At 45.0% G+C, this 19093-nt stretch overlaps 1 protein-coding gene across 4 annotated transcripts; it reads left to right on the forward strand.

Moving 5' to 3' along the window:
- Positions 1–1432: 1432 nt before the first annotated feature.
- On the forward strand, positions 1433–16647 carry ETV3 (ETS variant transcription factor 3). 4 transcript variants are annotated; one of them, XM_053607357.1, is made up of 5 exons: positions 1433–2030; positions 3810–3868; positions 4470–4707; positions 6199–6314; positions 12020–16647. In XM_053607357.1, the coding sequence occupies exons 2-5, from the start codon at positions 3823–3825 to the stop codon at positions 13153–13155; spliced, it is 1536 nt and encodes a 511-aa protein (XP_053463332.1). In that variant the 5' UTR covers positions 1433–2030; positions 3810–3822; the 3' UTR covers positions 13156–16647. The 4 variants fall into 4 exon arrangements, with proteins under 4 accessions (XP_053463332.1, XP_053463333.1, XP_053463334.1 ...); XM_053607358.1 differs by having other exon boundaries at positions 3813–3868; XM_053607359.1 differs by lacking the exons at positions 1433–2030; positions 12020–16647 and adding exons at positions 2076–2474; positions 6657–7447 and having other exon boundaries at positions 3813–3868.
- Positions 16648–19093: the final 2446 nt, after the last annotated feature.

Consider the following 19093-nt stretch of genomic DNA (forward strand, 5'->3'; position numbering starts at 1 on the left):
AAAGGAAATATTCAACCACGTATCTGACGCTTAAGACATTGTTGGAATCTAGATACTATGCAGAAGATATAAAGAATATACACACAGACAGTTCCTATAGTACTCAAAGAACTAACAGACTATTTGCACATATCAGTGATAACTCTCCACCACACTTAAACCTTGCTCCTTATCTTATTTGCCTACATAATAGGGATTTTCTAACTAGAAAAGACCTAACATCACCAATGTTATTTCCAAGGAAGACAGGCAGAAACAATGACTTTCTTTTAAACAGGTAAGATAATTTTAGGCCAGAAAGGACCAACTTTTAGTTAATTTATCAACAGCTGGAGATAGGCTAGTAGTATATCCAAAACCAGAAACCAACTTTTGTTAACAACTAATGTTTATATTTCCATGTTCTATGTTGTAGAAAGGATGAAAGGGTGTTTTTCTGTCAACCAGGCTAGAGTGCAGTGGCACAATCATAGCTCTTTGAAGACTGGAACTCTTGGGCTCAAGCTCCTCCTGCCTCTGCCTTCAGAGTAGCAGGGACTACAGGCGCCAAGCCTGGCTAATTTTTAAATTTTTTGTAGAGATGGGGTCTCGTTATGATGGCTTCAAGCGATCTTAGGCCTACCAAAGCATTGGATTTAGGTGTGAGTCACTGCTCCTGGCCTGAAAAGGTGTTACCAAAGCAATGGTACAAAACAAAGTTTTGGTCTATTTGATCAAAATTTATCTTCAGGGCGACACCTGTGGCTCAATGGGTAGGGGCCGGCCCCGATACCGAAGGTGGCGGGTTCGAACCCAGCCCCGACCAAACTGCAACAAACGAACAAACAAAAAAAATATATAGCCGGGCGTTGTGGCGGGCGCCTGTAGTCCCAGCTACTCGGGAGGCTGAGGCAAGAGAATCGCCTAAGCCCAGGAGTTGGAGGTTGCTGTGAGCTGTGACACCACAACACTCTACCCAGGGCGATAAAGTGAAACTGTTTCTAAAAAAATATGATCTTCAATTCTCCTTCAATCCCATCTCCATTCTTCATCCCCCACATTTATTTATCTAATCGATTTAACTTTTACTTATCTCCACTCCTCCCTTTCTTCTGCCTCTGGAGTGAAACTAAGCCTGGATACCACTCAGATGTAAGGGGGTTGGAATGGAGACAGTCAAACTGCTTGAGATCCTTTACCATTAATGAATCTTAAAGGAAGGGGTGCGAGATGCTTTGGACAGGATATTTGTTATTGCTCCTGCAGAGATAAAAGCAAAAGGAAAAAGAAAGGGACCTCATTTTGAATCACCTCGCGACAAGACTTGCAAACTGCTTAGACTGACACAGATTAAAACTAAATGTAGAGGGACTGGGACCAGCAGGGAAGCCATCACACTCTGGGCTTTATGGAGAAGAAATGCCAAAACACCGTGCTTCACAGAAAGCTTTTACTTGTATATCAAAGAGCCCTTCTTGGAAGCCTGAGCCGGCGGGTTCTCCCTTCCTTCTGCGGGGGGGTCCCCTCGCTGGGAGGTCCTGGGCTGTTTTAGGAGACGCGGGGTCTCCCTTAGACAGTGCGAGGCTTCCCGCACCCCAGCGCCGGGGCCCTTCCAGGGGTGTTTGCAAGGGTACCCCCGGCAGCAGCGCACCCCAGCGGGTCAGCCCTTCAGCCCCTCGCGCCGCATCACCCACCAGGAGGGCAGACCGGGCCCCACCGGCGCGCCGAGCGTGCGTAACGTGCCCCCGCAGCGTGACGCATGCGCCGTGCCGGGCGGGGGAGCGGGATGCGCCGTGAGGGGAGCGCGCAGGAGGCGGAGTGCGGGAGGAAGTTGGCGTCTGCCGGGAGGAGAAAGGAGAGGGAGCCGCGGCTGGGCGCGGCGAGGTGAGGCCGGGAGCCGGCGGGAGGGCGCCTCCCCCCCGCCCCCCTCCGCCTCTGAGGATGGAAGTGACGACAGCAGCCGAGGAGGTCACTTCCTGCTGGGGTGGATGAGGAGGAGCCGGAGACGCCGTGGAGGAGACCGGACCGAAGACGGACCGCGCTGGGGAGAGGTGAGTCCGGCCTTGCCGCGGCCGTCGGGCTTCTCCAGACCGGACCGCGGAGCCCTGGGAGACGGCGGCCCCGGGGTCCGGGTGGCCAGCGAGGCCACATCCCCTACAGCCGGGCCTCACCCGGAGCGGGGGCGGGGAAGAGGGGGCCCGTGCTCGGGGGGCGACCACGACCCAGTGCTGCGTCCGCGCGAAGGCGATGGGGAAGGGAGGCCCGACCAGGCGCTAGCAGAAAGGCGGCTTGCCGATGCCGGGAGCGGCTCCGGGAGCCCTCATCCAGACGCGTGCTCACTTCGAGAGAAGGGTTGTGGTCTGAGGGCGGCGGCGTCCCGGGGCTTGCGGAATGGACGAGTATCTTAATCCGGAGCCTCTCGAGCTCTCGCGGGTGTTCTGCGGGGAGCCCGGTGTCAGGAGAGGGCTTCCTGGACGGGTCATTGCTGCGGCGAGGTTCGTACCGCTCCGCCGTGCGGGTTCGAGGCCGCTCCTGCGGCGGGGTGAAGGCCCTGCCACCGGACAGAGCTGTCCAGGGCCGCTTCCTGGAGCAGCAGGGAAATTAGTGTTTTTCCTCCCGCATTGTCACTGAGTTGGGAGAGGAAGCCCCTGCTTCGTCCCTGTGCCTTGTTATTGTGAGACTAGTGCGTGCGTGTCCTGAATCTGTCTGCTTTCTCCTCTCGCGGTGTTTATCTCATTCTCAGCCCCCGGCAGCTTTGTAGACGAAACTTGCGGGTCTTCTGAATGTGTAGGGTGAGAAAAATATTCAAAGGAGCTAAAGGAATCTTAGGTTAGATGAAATTTCTAAGATTAGGAATTCATTCCCAGCCCGGGGCCACTGAGGCACCATCATTCCCTCTGGACTCCTGGCAGTGTGGGTGCTAAGGGCCTGTCATCCATCCGGGAGAACAGTGAGGGTGGCCCTGCCCTCTCCCGCCCCCACGTCCCTCTGGCAGTCTCACCTCTCGCTTCTTTTTGCTAAAGAATTGACTGACACAAAGCTGCTTGCTGCTAGGAACGGGAAATTTATTGAGGAACTGTAAATCTGGATGGAATGAACTCAGTTCTCAGTGAGACTCTCTCCACTCGTTGGCCAGAAGAAGGTCCTCAGAAATGCCTGCTTTTTTTCCTCCTTCCTGTTAAGGGAGAAAATGTAAAAATTTTCTCAAGAAGACCTTTCCAGTGTCTCCTTTACCTGTGGTGTGTTTACTTCCTGTATCCCAGTGTGTTTTTTCAAGTGGGAAGGGGCAGTTTTGGATGGGGAGTTTTCCTTCTTCCATCTCATATAATTCTGTAAAATAAATCAAAATCAGATGTTCATTCTTGAGTGGGAATCAAATGGGTTTGGACTTTTTTTCACTCTTCTTTACGCTGGTACATCTGGGTGAACTCAGGTTTGTGTATCTTGGCATCTAGCTTGTCTAGTAATAGAAGACAAACCGTTTGACTTGTTCTGGCTGCCTTTTTGGACCCATTTCACTGTACCCTTTTTTTTTTGAACATTTGAAGGGTTGGTCAGGAGGAAGAAAGTAAATATAAAAGACAGTGTTTATGCTTTGTGGTTTAAAGTCAGGTGAGAGATAATTATGGCTTTTGAAGCTGATGACCTGAGGCCCATCATTTGATGACTTGGGGATTAGCAGTTTGGAGGTGACATGTTTGAAAGAAAGAGAGTTGCATATGGAAGGAAGGACGGGAAAAGAAAGTCTGAGAGAAGGCTGCACTAGAAAACGTTGAGAGAATAATGAATAGCATCTTGAGGTCTTTAATTGTGTGGCTTGTCTCTCTCAGCAGGAGGGTGAAAATGAAAGCAGGCTGTAGCATCGTGGAAAAGCCAGAAGGAGGTGGAGGTGAGCAAAACTTAATCATCTCTGAGACACCTGGAATGTCCCTTGGTTGTTCCTATTCTCTTCACTGTGCTCTGTTCTCAAATGCCAGACCATGACTGACAGCCTCTTGACTGGGTGGATATTGCTAGGACAGTTGCAGGCTTGTTTCCTGTAGCTGTATATTTAACGTGTCTGGTCACCACACCCATATCCCAAGCTGCAGCATCTCTTCCCTGTTAGAGGCACAGTTCCAATCTTGGGGATAAGGAGTTTTCAGCTGTATTTTCCTAAAACATTAGTTTATCTTTCTTGTTTGTTCTTTTTGGGACTTTTATGCCCTCATTGAAAGTAGGTATGTGATTTAGTAATGTATGAAAGGGTGAAAGGATAGGATGCCTGGGTGCCACCACTCAGCTCTGTCAGATGTAATGATTGCTACAAGGATAGTTAACTTCTCTGCCTTTTCTCCCATGTTGTGGTTAGTCCAAGCTGACCAAAAGGGTGTTTATGGCATGTTTGCAAAGCACTTTAGAGTTTTTTACCAGTGGAATGTGAAGTTGGGGTGCTGGTATGCATTTACCTAGCTCCTGACTACCTCCATCTTGCCCTTTTCACATTAAAGGGTATCAATTTCCTGACTGGGCCTACAAGACAGAGTCATCCCCGGGTTCCCGGCAGATCCAGCTGTGGCACTTCATCCTGGAGCTGCTACAAAAGGAGGAGTTCCGCCATGTCATCGCCTGGCAGCAGGGAGAATACGGGGAGTTTGTCATCAAGGATCCAGATGAGGTGGCCCGCCTCTGGGGCCGCAGGAAATGCAAGCCACAAATGAATTATGACAAGCTGAGCCGGGCCCTCAGGTAAGGGAAAGGATTCCCAAATCTGTGGTGTTAACAGATTGGAAGGAGACTAAGCACTTTAGTGAATGTTAAATAAAAAGGATATCAGGTGATAAGAGACTATACTATCTTAGTGAATAATGTAGGCTTTAAAGTGGGAGTAGAAGAGCTGTTGAATCTGAGTAGCACAGGAGGAGAAAAGGCATATCTTTGGTTATATGTAGGAGGGAATTCCAGTGTGGCTGGCACTGGATCCTGACAGACAGCCGATTCTGCTCTGTAGTGGGCGAAAGTGTGTGGTGAAACATAGGTTGGAGCTCATTTATAATCCAGAGGATTAGTTTAGACTTCCCTATTGGGAATCTCTTAAAATTTCTCTTCTTTGTCCCTCCCCAGAAGAAACCAGGAAAAGGTGAGGTAGGCTCACAGGAGGAGGGCTCACAGAATAATGGCACTGACCTCTCTATTCAGGAACTGTATCTGTGTGCTCAGACATGTCTAAAAATTCAGTACTATTAGTTTTCTCGGGTTCTCTTCTCTTTGTCAGTTTTTAAATTTCTTTTTTTTTTTGAGACAGAGCCTCAAGCTGTCACCCTGGGTAAAGTGCCATGGCATCTTAGCTCACAGCAACCTCCAGCTCCTGGGCTTATGCGATTCTCTTGCCTCAGCCTCTCAAGTAGCTGGGACTACAGGCACCCGCCACAACGCCCGGCTATTTTTTGTTTGTAGCCGTCATTGTTGTTTGGAGGGCCCCGGGCTGGATTCGAACCCGTGAGCTCAGGTGTATGTGGCTGGCGCCTTAGCCACTTGAGCCACAGGTGCCGAGCCACAGTTTTTAAATTTTATAACGCTTTATAGCGCCCTCAGAGGGCCAGAAGGCAGTTTATGACCTGTGCTACTGAATAGGTGCAAGGCTACCTTTTTCAGGTACATTGTTTTTCTGCCCTTCTTCGTGCTTAGTGACCTTGAAAGTAAAATTTGTAGCTTTGGTGCAGTCTCTTGCATCCCTTTGAGTGTTTGAAGGTGAAGGGGGCCCACACTGGCTGCTGTTTTCCATTGTTTGAGGTGCCATCATAAGACAGTTTTACATTCCTTTGTCTATACCTCCAGAGAAACCACATCAGGTCTCCCAAGATATTTGTCTACTCCCACCTGGGCAAGATAGAAAAGAGAAAGTAGGCAGTTAGTGACATACAATGGAACAGGAAGGAAATGAACTATAGAATTGAAATCGTAGAGATGTGAAGAAAGGTGATTGGGGCTGGATGAGTGTTCACAATCTTAAAGTAAGGTGGATATTGTAAAGCTCTAGCCAAAGGGTAGATTTTAAGTTGAAAATTAAATGAGAAATTTAAGCTCTTAGATCTCTCAGCTCTAATAGGGGCCAGGCTGAAAAAGAACAGTAGTGATGTTTGTAAGTAATGCTTAGAGCCAGAATTGTTGATCTTAGTGGTTACCTAAGTGCATCAAGAGCTGTCAGTAGCTACAAGATACATATTCCTTTTCTTATAGGTACTATTACAACAAGAGGATCCTGCATAAAACAAAAGGGAAAAGGTTTACTTACAAATTTAACTTCAACAAGCTGGTGATGCCCAACTACCCATTCATCAACATTCGGTCAAGTGGTAAGATATATACTGTCTTGGTGGGAAATGAATTTTGAGTTGAAAAGGAATGTTTGAAACCTGACTCTAAAATGTGGCATGTTTAAGGAGATTTTAGAAAACTGAAGTAACATGCTCTCTTAGATTGCCTCTGTATTCTTAGTCAAGCCTTCATCTCATAAAGAATAAGGCTATGCAGTATCAACATAGATTTGTTTGGTTTAATTATTTTGTTTCTTTTTCTGGATACTACTTGCAGTCTCCTAGATATTATCACACTATCCCATTCAGGAATGATGTTTCATAGATTTGCATTAAGTTCAGGACACAGTTTTAACACCCTGCCCAATGGTTCTTTCTTAGATGGGAACCTGTTTCTACAAACACTTCCGATTTTCTATGAAACTACCAAGCTCTCCCTTATCAAGTGAATATCATCAAAACCACAGCATCCTTGATCAGAGAAGGGGAGGTTCACATGTTTGCACTGAGAAGCAGTGTCTTTGATCTGCACCAGCACATCCTCAGAGAATAAGACTCTGGGGTTACTTGACCTTCTCTCCTTTTAAGTGCAGCAGGGCTTCCCCTACTAGTTCTCAGCATTGTAGCTCCCATCACAGCTCCTCACAGGAGTCTGACTCTTGCTTCTCTCTTGATGCAGAAGGCAGTCTCTTAAAGATTTTATTGTCTGGTTTTTCTTGTTTGTCGGTTTTTAATACACAAACCATATCCCTGCCCCTCAAAATAAAATTATCTCTCTTTGTCCTTGGGATGTATGTTCCAAGACCCCCAGTGGATTCTCACACAGTACCTCACCCCATATATACTGTTTTTTCCTATACATACCTTTGATAAAGTTTAATTTATAATTAGGTACAGTAAGATATTAATAACTAATAAATAGAACTATCATAGCAATATACTGTATTAAAGGTTACGTGAATGGGTCTCTTTCAAAATATCTTAATTTTACTGTACTCACCTATTAATATTTTCAGATCTCTGAGAGTAACTAGAACAGTAGAAAGTGAAACCAACATGTCAGATAAGGGAAGACTGCTATAGGTTGTATTTAACTGTTTTCTGAATAGTCCTTCAGTACTCTTGTCTTTGTGACCCGTAAGGCAAAGAGAGATGATCATGATTCTGCAGTAATACACCTTCTCAGAAAAGTTGGAAGAAACTTGAAAAATTAGAGTGGGGGGTGTGGTTCAGAGAATATAATATTGAGATCCATTGCAGATAGGTAATTACTGCACACAACAAGTTAGGGCAGTTTTAGCTTAACTCTGCTATCATTATAGTTCCATCTCTCTTTCTGTAACCACTCCCTCCTGTCCCTGGGGCATGCATTTAAAAAAAAAAAAATGGTATTGGAATGCATCTCTCTAATTACAACCTGTTTTCTTTCCTTGTGCCTGAGGGTGAGGCGTTAGGAAACCAGACCTGTTCTAGCCACTGGAATCTTATTTCCTCTATTTCTCACCCTTGCCCCTTCCTTGTATACCTACAGGAATCAGGACTCTAGATGGGGGTATACCAGCAATTTTGAACAATGTACTGTATTCATACTCCTTCACCTCACCCCCCGCCCCCACAAATGTTTCATTGGTCTTGTTCTTGTCTTTGACCCATTTTTATCTATTGAAAGCCCACAGTTCCAGCCCCTTGGACACAAGTAATGTGATTTTCAAGGGCAAAGAAATCTGGACCCTCACTCTGTAAATACCCTGGTCTGGAAACCCAACAGTAGTGGCCTACCACTTCTGTTCTACCTAAAGGCAATTGAATCAAAGTTGATCCTTAACCAAACTCAAGATCCTAATCAGAAAGGCAGAGGCAAAGCAAAACAGTGTACATTGTTTTAGGCATACTACTGGGTTGCTCACATCTCCTACATACAACTGAAAGAACTTGAGCCATTCGTTTATGGAGAACTTTTACCCAGAAAGGCCAAATGTTGTTTAAGGTTATCTTTGTGGTGACAAAGGAATGTAACATTTATTGAATGTGTAGTTATTGGAGGTACTTTTGCTGAGTGGTTTTGTGAATTATCTCATTCAACCCTTCAAGCCCAGTGAGGTGTATGTCTTGATATCCACGTTTTACAAATGATAAAATTAAGGATGAGTACAGCAATTAAAGAACAATCAGGGTGAGTTGACTGGTTATCTGTTGCACAGTTTCTTAGGAGATAATTTGATTGAGCTATTGAAATCTAGCTCTTATTTACTAGATCATAACTTTTCTATCTTGGGATTCATTTGTTCAACAGATAATGGGTTAAACCCTAAAGACACCTCCCCCCCCAAAAAAAAAAAGATAGGGGAGTTCTTTCCCTCAAGGAACATACAGTTTAGCAGGAGAGATAAGATTTACCAGTTTAATACAATGTGAAGTGTGGTAAGTTCTCTAGGAAGTAGAAGTATGTGGATTTACATCCTGGAGGCCAAAGAAATCGAGTCTACAAGGTGGGGTGGTAGAGTTGGGCTATTTTGGCCTGTGTGTGTGTGTGTTTTGTTTTTTTTTTTTCTGTAGAGACAAAGTCTTACTTTATGGCTCTCGGTAGAGTGCCATGGCATCACACAGCTCACAGCAACCTCCAGCTCTTGGGCTTAAGCGATTCTCTTGCCTCAGCCTCCCGAGTAGCTGGGACTACAGGCGCCTGCCACAACGCCCAGCTATTTTTTGGTTGCAGTTCAGCTGGGGCCGGGTTTGAACCCGCCGCCCTGGCCTGTGTGTTTTTAAAAACAGGGCGATACATGGCTGACTGTAACATAACCAAATAATTAAGAAGTTTATAGAGTAAAAAGGTAAATTTTTTTTCCTTCCCCATAATCCTACTCATTGTAACAATTTAAGGTACTTGATATTTATGTAGCATTAAAACTACTTCTCTATATAGTATTTTCATTTTTGTCATTAAAAGCATCCTATAAAATACGTTACTAAGTATTTTAGTTCCTTGTATTTGCATAAGAAACATTGGAAAGATACGGAAAATAGTACTAAAAATGGTTACTTGTCAGGGGATGAAGGCAAGACAGACCAGTTCAAGGATGTCTCAGTCTGTGCCTCCCTACTGCCACCTATCCCTCCTCTAAGTTTTTTTACTTTTGGGGGTTATTTTTGTTTGTTCGTTTGTTTGTTTGAGACAGTCTCACTGTGTCGCCCTGGGTAGAGTGCCATGGCGTCACAGCTCACAGCATCCTCCAACTTCTGTGCTTAAGCAGTTCTCTTACCTCAGCCTCCCAAGTAGCTGGGACTACAGGCACCTGCCACAATGCCTGGCTATTTTTTGTTGTAGTTGTCATTGTTTTTTAGCTGGTCCAGGCTGGGTTTGAACCCACCAGCCTCAGTGTATGTGGCTGGCACTGTAACCACTGTGCTATGGGCGCTGAGCCTTTACTTTTATTTTTGAAAACTTCAAATCTACAGAAAAGTTGGAGGGGAAACAACCACATATCCTTCATCTAGACTCACTAATGGTTACTATTATTGCCACATTGCTTTATCTCTTTCTATTTATATATACTTTTTAAATCTTTTGAGATTAAGTTGTAGACATCATGACATAACTGTTCCTGTGCACTTCAGCTTGTATTTCCCAGGAACAAGGACGTTCTCCATGACCACTATAACAGAACCACACCCAGGAAGTTTAATGATGGTGTAGTACTATTTTCTTAATAGATAGTCTATATTCAAATGCTTTGTCTTTCAGTTTTGATTTTGAACCATGATTATTATTACCTTATAAAAAATCATTTAACAACCACATGTAGTTTGGTATACACCAGCACTATTCTAAAGGCTTTACAAGTATTAACTCTTAAAATCCTCATAACATTAGGATTGGCCCTGTTCTTACCTATTTTTACAGGTAAGGAAACTGGGGCACAGAGAGGTAAGTTGTCCAGAGGCACATAACTAATGAGTGATATGACTGGGGTTTGAACCTATGAAAAGACCTTGTTATATCCATTTTGCCAAAAGGGGTCAAAGGCTCCAGTTTTTACTTGTATTAGGCTACAAGGTAGAAGGTGCCAGAGCTGAGATTCAGACCCAGATTTTCAAACCCTACTATTCAAATTTCCTGGCAGATTCAAGGAGGTGGTCTTCTTCCAAGCAATGATGTTCATACTTTCTTTTATAGCAGCAAACTTTTTTTTTCCAAACAAAATCTTAGATTTGATATCTTAGCATATAAAAGTAGGACAAGCTAGTTAGAGGCATGAAGCCTGAATTCTACCTTCCCGACATTGCTCCTAGTCTCATCTTCCTGTGGAAAATGCTACTAATTATGTCTTCTTATAAATTTACAGTATACCTTAGTGTGTGTAAAGCAGAGATATCGTCCTGTTGTTTTTTTCTTCCTTCCTTCCTTTTCTTTCTAGCTAACTTGATTTAACCAAACATTTCTAAATTGTGTGGGGATCAGGACCTTCTCTTCTCCTGCCCATCATACTTAGGCTTAATCTATCCTTCACAATAAGTAGAAGTGTTTTGTTTGTTTGTTTGTTTGTTTGTTTTTAGAAGATGTGCATTTAAGAAAATGTCAAGATCCAGAAGAATCAAAAAGTGGGATTTTAGCCACTGCAATAAGCTAATAGAAGAGATACTTTTGACCTAAGAGCCTATTGGCTCTTAACTCAAATCATTTACAAGGTCATCCATCTGGTTTCTGTAATTGTAAGATTAAATCAGTCGCTAAAAAAAAAATTTTTATTTTTTTATTTATTTATTTTTTTTTTTTTTTGCAGAGCAGTTTTCCATGGAACATCAGTTTGGGAAAAGCTGCTCTGGCACAGTGTTACTTAGTCACGTGTATCCAAAAAGCTAGCATCTTGCACAGACCAGTAGACTACAGAATCATATCTGAGGATAACTCTGTTATGCCATGAATAGAAGGCAAAGGCTGATCCACTGCCAACAGAAACACTCAATTCTATGTAATTTGGAATAATTTCTGACCACACCGTATCTTATGAATCCTTTTTGTTTCCAGTTCGGGATCACCATACTTTCTTATTTTGGTTTTTCCTATTATTTTCTTCTCCCTTTGTTCCTTCTCCCTATTCATCTCTGCCCTCGAGCATGAAGAGCCCTCTTGACATCATCATGATACAAGCCACTAACACCTCTGAGGAAACCCATAGGGTCCCTGAGGCCTTAAGTGGCATACCTTTCCCAGGCCTTAGTTATCTGATGAAGGATCTTCAGGGGAAGTTGAAAACTGGCAAGCCCCTAAAGTTGATGTGGTTAGCACAGCGAATGAAAATAAAGTCTATTTGCAAAGCCAAAAACTGAGACAAGTGATATGTACGTCATATTTAGAGTTGCAGGGAAGGTTCTTGTGCCATTCATTCATTTAATATTTATTGAACACTTACACTGTTAAGCTCCGAACTGCAAATATAGTTGTGAACAACAGGAAGTTTCTGCCTAGCATTTATGTTTTGGAATGTAGATAAGTAAATGATATTTCAGACAGTAAGAAATACTGTCAAGAAAATAAAATTTAAGAAGCTAGAGAAGGATCGCAACTAAATTGAGTTGAAGTAGCTGAGCAGTAGTTACCAGGAAGAGGAGGAACTAGGAGATTCAGTCCAGTTGTAATGTTTGTTTCCTGTTGCTACTAAGCATTTTGTCAGTATAAGTAAAAGTGATGATAATGAATGACCAGACTTCTAATGCAATCTTTTTGGTCTTTTCCACCATCACAGGTGTGGTTCCTCAGAGTGCGCCACCAGTGCCCACAGCCTCTTCCCGGTTCCATTTCCCACCTCTCGACACCCATTCTCCAACCGGTGATGTGCAGCCAGGGCGGTTCTCTGCTAGCTCTCTGATTGCTGGCCAGGAGTCTAGTAATGGCACTGATAGGAAGGCAGAGCTTTCAGAGCTAGAGGATGGCTCAGCTGCTGACTGGCGCCGGGGTGTGGATCTTGTGCCCTCCCGGAACACTGTCAGTGGTGGAGGGATTGGCCCTCAGAAACGCAAGCCTGACATAATGCTTCCTCTGTTCACTAGGCCAGGGATGTACCCTGACCCCAACAGCCCCTTTGCTGTTTCCCCAATCCCTGGCCGCGGAGGTGTCCTTAATGTCCCCATTTCACCAGCCCTTTCCCTGACACCCACCATCTTCTCCTATAGCCCATCACCAGGCTTGAGCCCCTTCACCAGCAGCAGTTGCTTCTCCTTCAACCCTGAGGAAATGAAACACTACCTTCATTCTCAAGCCTGTTCTGTGTTCAACTACCATCTGAGTCCTCGGACTTTTCCACGTTATCCAGGGCTCATGGTTCCACCACTTCAGTGCCAAACGCACCCCGAGGAGTCAGCTCCATTTTATATCAAGCTGCAGCCTCCACCAGTTGGGCGGAAGAACCGGGAGAGAGTAGAGAGCAGTGAGGAGTCAGCACCTGTCACTGCATCCACCATTGCTCCTGTCCCCTCAAAAATTAAGGTAGAGCCTGCCTCTGAAAAGGATCCTGAGAGCCTCATGCAGGCAGCACGAGAGGAGGAGAAGCATGCTCAAGAAGAGGGCACTGTGCCCCGCAGGACCACAGAAGGAGGAAAAGACACCATCTTTGTCCGCCCCACTGCACCACCCATCTGGTCCACTGTGCCCATTAGCAGCCCAAATGAAGGACCCCTGGAGGTGACTGAAGACAGTGAGGACAGGCCCTGCAAAGAGCCCAGTGCACCTGAGAAGAAAGAAGATGCCCTGATGCCTCCCAAGCTTCGGTTGAAGCGACGATGGAATGATGACCCTGAGGCCCGAGAGCTGAGCAAGAATGGCAGGTTCCTCTGGAATGGGTCAGGACCCCGGGGCTTGGCAACAGCAGCTGCCGATGCTTAGAACTGGAAGTGGATTTGGAGTTGTTAATACTATAATCAAATACATACATGTATTTATGTAGCAAGATTTCAGGGTGGGGGGGAGTTAGATTGGGCTGATCATTCTAGGGGCATAGACTTGTATTTTTATGTTTTGGGGATGGGATGGGGTATCTTCTGTTGTAAATTAGATGGGATGTGAACACAATTTTTTTCCTGGTGAGTAGGACACAGGGAGGATATTAAACTGAAAGGAGGAGAAGCCTCTGTTTCCTGCTGAGGCTCACACTTGCTGACAAGGGAACTCGTAAAGGGCCAGGATACTTTTTGATCCCATAATAGTTCAGGTTCCAGATTTCTTTCTTTTCTATTGTATTTATATATGGAAAGCCATTAATGAATTTATTATGCTCTGAAAGATACACATAAAAGGGAAAAGGGCATGGTTGGGAGGTGGAGCAGTGGGAGAACATTGATAATAAGTGTTTTGCCTGAAATGTTTATAATTATTTCAGGGGAGGAATAAGATAATCTCAGTCCTACTGGGGTGGGGGGTATTCAGATATTGCTCTTTCTCTTTTTTCCTTTTTGGTGGTTGGTTGGCGTTTTTTCTTTAAAAAAAAAAAAAAAAATGTTTTCAGGAAACAGCATACTGCCAGTTAGTGTGGGGCTGGGAAGGCATAGGAGCGGCCACCTCTCAGCTGTGTGGTTAAGAGAGGAAGCCCTGCTGTGTGCTTCTCAGACATTCCCCTTCTTCACCTATTAAGAAGCCATGAGGAATTGTAAACTCTTGTTCAGGGAAGAAAGAAGAGAGCAGAAGGAAGGAACCCAATGCCTTTAAAAACAAAAAATAATAACTCATTTTTCCTTTTGCATTGTGGGTTTGGGGAGCCAAACCAAAATGACTGTGAGTGAACTCACCAAGAGGCAGGACAACATTGTTGAAGATGTCTTTCCATTATGTCTTGATTCTTTTCTTTTCTTAAGTCAGGCCTTAACTATGGACATACCTTAAGATGATACGGGTCTGTCAACATAAACCTGTAAAGGGCGTGGACAACTTTCAGATAATCCAGGAATGTTGAGACATGGTTAAATTTCTAGCTGATAGGTAGTCATTTCCTCTGGATGTTGTTGAAATGGTAACAAAAAGGCAGGATTGTGGGAGTTAAAAGCAAATGTTACCTAGAAACACAGAAGGTGGCTGAGTGGGGTACAAGTGGATGTTTGTTGGGACTGAAAGAAGAGGTGGAAAGAAGGCACATAAGGCAACTAGACGTCAAAAGCCTGGTTTTAGTGAGGAAGAGTTGGGTCTGTCTTGTGGTGTTGCCATTCTTGCTGTACCCATTTGCCTAGATTGTTTGATTCTCATGTTCAATTGACTGTCCTACATGAGACTCCAGTTTACAGGCAGTGAGGAATTATTTCTTCATGGGAAATTGCCTTTCAGCAACTTCAAAGGAATGGGGAAGTATTGATCTTGGACTACGGGCAAAGTGAGAGAAACAGCAGCTCACCTGTGTGTGTGCACATGTGCCTATGTAGTGCACGTGAATGCTTGGACAGTGGCTCAGATCCGCCAAGCAGCAGGGCAGTCTCCGTATCTGATGAGAGCAAGGGGTGGTACGGGGATGGTGTCTAGGAATTGGAGAACTGACTCCACCTTAACCTAAGCGAACTCTGTATGCCATTTGAGGGTTGTCTTTTGATGGTGGGGGGTGTTTTTTCCTTTTTAGACAGGAGTGCTTATGCTAGCGGGGGGCTCAGGAAAGGTTAGAGGGGACTTGAGTCCATCATGCTTTTTCTTGACTAGTGTCCTCCCCTTTTTGATTCATATTCCATGAGTGACCTTTCTTTGAGAAAAGGACTGAGAATAGTGGTCCCTAGCAACTCACTCAGTCTTAGGTCAGGCTGCAAAGGGCTCCTGGTTCAGACTGCCTTTGGTGGTTGTGTTTTCCTCAGTTTCTTACTCTGCTTCTCAACTTACCTTTGAATCAGAAACCAAGCCCAGCAGGTAGAGAAGGGTCCTCTGCTTGATGTCCCATCTAACCAGGGAGACTGGCTGTCCACTCACTGTCTGCTGGAGGGGAGGGCCAGCAGGTGTCAGTATGAACTCAGGAATAGAAACACAAGGCCTTTAAAATAAGAGGGGAAAAAAAATTCGTGATGCATACCTGTAACCCCCTAGAACCCAAGTGCCAGAATTCCTAGATGCTGCTTCTGTTTGAAAAAGTCACTGCTTTTACACTTGAAAAAAACACACACTCAAGAAATGTTCAACTCCATGAATAATGTTCTTTGGCTTTAAGAAATTGTTTAACTGTCTCCTTTGATTGCCATTCCACCAGTAAATTGTTGGTTGATTTGCACTGCACACTGGGGTTGGGTTGAGGGTAGGGAGAGCTCAGAGCCAAACTTGGGCGTGCTCAGGAAGTGGACCAAGGAATGTGGAGGTCATCCATCTTGCTTGGGGCAGAGTAGTGGGGGATGGTTCTTCTACCCCAGCCCATTCCTAGCAACATGTCACCAGCCTGGTAGAAAGCCAGGCCTTTCCCTTCTGTGAGCATCTCATCACCGTCCAACAGCAGGTAGAAAAAAGGGGGGGACAAAACCAGACCTATGTTTTCTCCCCCATTTTTTTCCAAATTTTGCTATGCCAAATATATAAAACTTAGCAAATATAAATCTACTGAAAGGTCATTAATCAAGAACTGGTTCGAGTAAGGTTTGCTTTTTAGCTATAGGGGGAGAAAAATAGAGATCTCACAAGGGCATCCAGCCTCACTGAGCTTACCTTTTTTTCTGATGAATGGGTAGGAGTGAAATATAGTTCACCAAATCTCTTTATCCTAATTTTCAAGCTGCACTGCATTAAACCCAACTCAATACAGGGAATTATGCCCTAGTCCTCCACGGGCCAAGAAACTTTGAGAAGCATTAAAAAAATAGTTGAAATATATCACTTCTTACCAAATGGGTAGAGTCAGTTGGCTGTTTGTCCCTTATTTTTTTATTTATTCCATAATTATGTTTGTCCTTTTTGTTTTGTAAACAGTAATAGAGCACACATTTGTTTTTAAAGAAAACTTTTGATTCAGTGTTTCAAGACCTGTTTCATTTTGGATTTCCTTTTAGGGAAAAAAAGTTACCAGTTAATTTGTTTTGAAATACTTAGGCATTCTTTGAGTTACAAAATTGTGATGCAGGGATTTGTGAATGAAACGTGAAAGAACATTCACTAGTTATCCGCATAAGCAGAATAAAGTGTGTATATGTACATAAAATGTAAGTAATTTTAACTCCATTGTGCAGTGCCTTTTAGATGTTCCGCTTTCTATAAAGTCTTCAGATTTTTGCATATATATTATATATATGATGTAATGTTATAGAAATATATGTATAATATACATATTTTTTCCAGGGGTATCTGATAGTTCTGTATTTTGTTATGAAAGTTGAAAGAAAAAAGTATTTTACCTCAGAAATTAAAGTTAAATAAAAAAAATTCTTTTAAATAATCGTTCCTGAGAGTCAGTTTGATTGTTCATCATGTACTATGCCACAGTTGGTTATGTCAGAGAATTTGCCAGGTACATGCTAGCTCACTCCACCCCCACACCTTTATTCCTATAGCACAGGTCTCTAACACTTGTGCAGATTGTCTGTTTCCTTGAGTGAATGACCATTGCCAGACGAAACTGAGCCAGAGACACAAGTTGGGTAGAAATATCTCAGGGTTGTTGGCTTCATTAGGAGTACAGGTCAGAGTAGCTGGGCACTCTGGGTGGCCCACAGAGGTGTACTGCTGAGCTCTGAAGGTCAAGACCAGCCCGAGCAAGAGCAAGACGCCATCTCTAAAAAGCTGAATGTTGTGGCAGGCACCTACTGGGCACCTCCCAGCTATTTGTGAGGCTGAGGCAAGAGGAGCCACTTGAGCCCAAGAGTTCAATGGCACTCACCACAGCTGTCTACTGAGGGTGACAAAGTGAGACTGTCTTAAAAAAAGTACAAGTCAGAGCCAGACACAAAGAGCACACAATACCTGATCAGGATCCCAGTAAGTGATGTGTCTAGGACACGCAAGTCCATAAGGACCAAACACAGATCGGTGGTTGCCGGGCAAAGTGAGAAGTGATCAGGAGAAACCAGGACCTCCCCCACCCCTTCCCCAAGAGTCCAGTCAGCCAGTGCCCAGTATTTCCCAGCAGAGGACAAGAATCCAGACGGCTGGGAAAGGACAGAGACTTGTGGAGTATTGAATAATGTAACACTTTATGGTGCCAGACAGCAATTTCATTTCCCCCTTTGAGACAGGCAGAGTGACTGTGAAAGTCCCAACATGTCAAACATAAATTTGACCTCTACTAAAGGTCCCATGGGTACAGCTGGAAGGTGGAGTTGAGTGAAGAGGCCCACAGGAAAGGATCATGAAGGGTCTTAGGACCTGACACCTCAAGAGTGTGTGCCTTATACCAGCACCGGCCATCCCCAGTATTTCATGAGAGTCCAGGCTAGGCCAGTGAGCATCACCAAAGGCCATGGCCCTACAAAGCTACCCTATTGAATTAATCTTCACTCAAGAGGGCTCAGCTCATTTAGGGGAAATAGCAGGGGCTGACTAGTAACCCACATCCACAGAGCTGGCAATGGGCTTGTATGAGACCATACTGCCAGGAGAGCCTCCTGGTTCTCTCCCCTCGTTGCTGAAAGCAAATGAGCCTTGTTTTTTGTTTTTTTGAGACAGAGCCTCAAGCTGTTGCCCTGGGTAGAGTGCCATGGCATCACAGTTCACAGCAACCTCCAACTCCTGGCTTAAGCAATTTTCTTGCCTCAGCCTCCCAAGTAACTAGGACTACAGGTGCCCACCACAACGCCCAGCTATTTTTTGGTTGTAGTTGTCGTTGTTTGGCAGGCTCGGGCTGGATTCGAACCTGCCAGCTCTGGTGTATGTGGCTGGCACCTTAGCCGCTTGAGCTACATGCGCCGAGCCAGGAGCCTTGTTTTAAGAACGAACTTGCACACAGTTTTGAGATAAGGATCCCAGGCATCTGGTTCTGCCAGCTTAACCTTCAGTTCTTAAAACTGCTGATTATTCAAATTCTGAACAAAGACAGAAGAGAGAGTTAATGAACATGGCAGAAAGAAGTAAGGAAATAGATAGGACTAGGAGGTGAGAACACTGGTGACAGGGAGAGGACAAGAGGGAAAAGTAGGCCTTAGGGCCCTTCACGGTGAGTTAGTAAGGAAGAAAGCCTTCAGTGGCCCCCTGTTATCTCCCTGTAGGAGGCCTTAGCAGTTGGGAAGGCCCCTCCTAATCTGGCCCAATTCACCTTCCAGCCTCACCTTCACCACACCCACGGGAGACACTCTCCCACCCTACACAAAGCCGAAGCTGCAGCCATTACATTACGGACTCACTCACCCCACTTCGCTCGCCCAAAGTTCTTGCTCTGAAAAGGGAGGTAGGGGGTGGGGCAAGAGGACAGCTGGAAGTCCCTAGGAAGACACGCTCTCCCAGCAGGCCCTTGTTGCTCTTCTCTTGCAGGAGTGGGTCATGTTCACTCCCTGAGGAAGGGAGATACTCTGGATCTGGCTGTGATTCCTCAGTGCTGCCCCTGCCATGTCACTGGCTATGAGACCTCAGGCAGGTTATGGAACCTCTCTGTGCCTCAGTTTCGCTGTTTTATAGGGTGCTACGAGAATGAAATGATGTGCATAAAGCTTAGTGGTGTGACCAAGGTGTCTGTGTGAGATCCCAGTCTGTCACCAGGGCAGCGGCGCTCTGTGTGGCTTTGTGCTCAAGCCCACACTCCACAGACATGCCATCAGTCCCTACAGATGGCAGGGCAAGGCCCAGTGGTGACCTGTACTGGTGGGTCAGACCGAGGCCTCTTGACTCTGGATACTCCCCTGCCGCCTTGCATCTCTGAGGCATGAACGGAGATGTGTCTTCCACCCTC

This window comes from Nycticebus coucang, chromosome 10 (assembly GCF_027406575.1).
Source record: "Nycticebus coucang isolate mNycCou1 chromosome 10, mNycCou1.pri, whole genome shotgun sequence".
NCBI lineage: Eukaryota > Metazoa > Chordata > Mammalia > Primates > Lorisidae > Nycticebus > Nycticebus coucang.

Excerpts from the sequence above, each read along its gene's own strand:
- ETV3 (XM_053607356.1), top strand. The coding sequence starts at position 2,371 with ATGGACGAGTATCTTAATCCGGAGCCTCTCGAGCTCTCGCGGGTGTTC. Across the intron at positions 2,475-3,812 it reads CGGGTCATTGCTGCGGCGAG|GAGGGTGAAAATGAAAGCAG; the intron begins GTTCGTACCGCT and ends CTCTCTCAGCAG. Across the intron at positions 4,708-6,198 it reads AAGCTGAGCCGGGCCCTCAG|GTACTATTACAACAAGAGGA; the intron begins GTAAGGGAAAGG and ends CTTTTCTTATAG.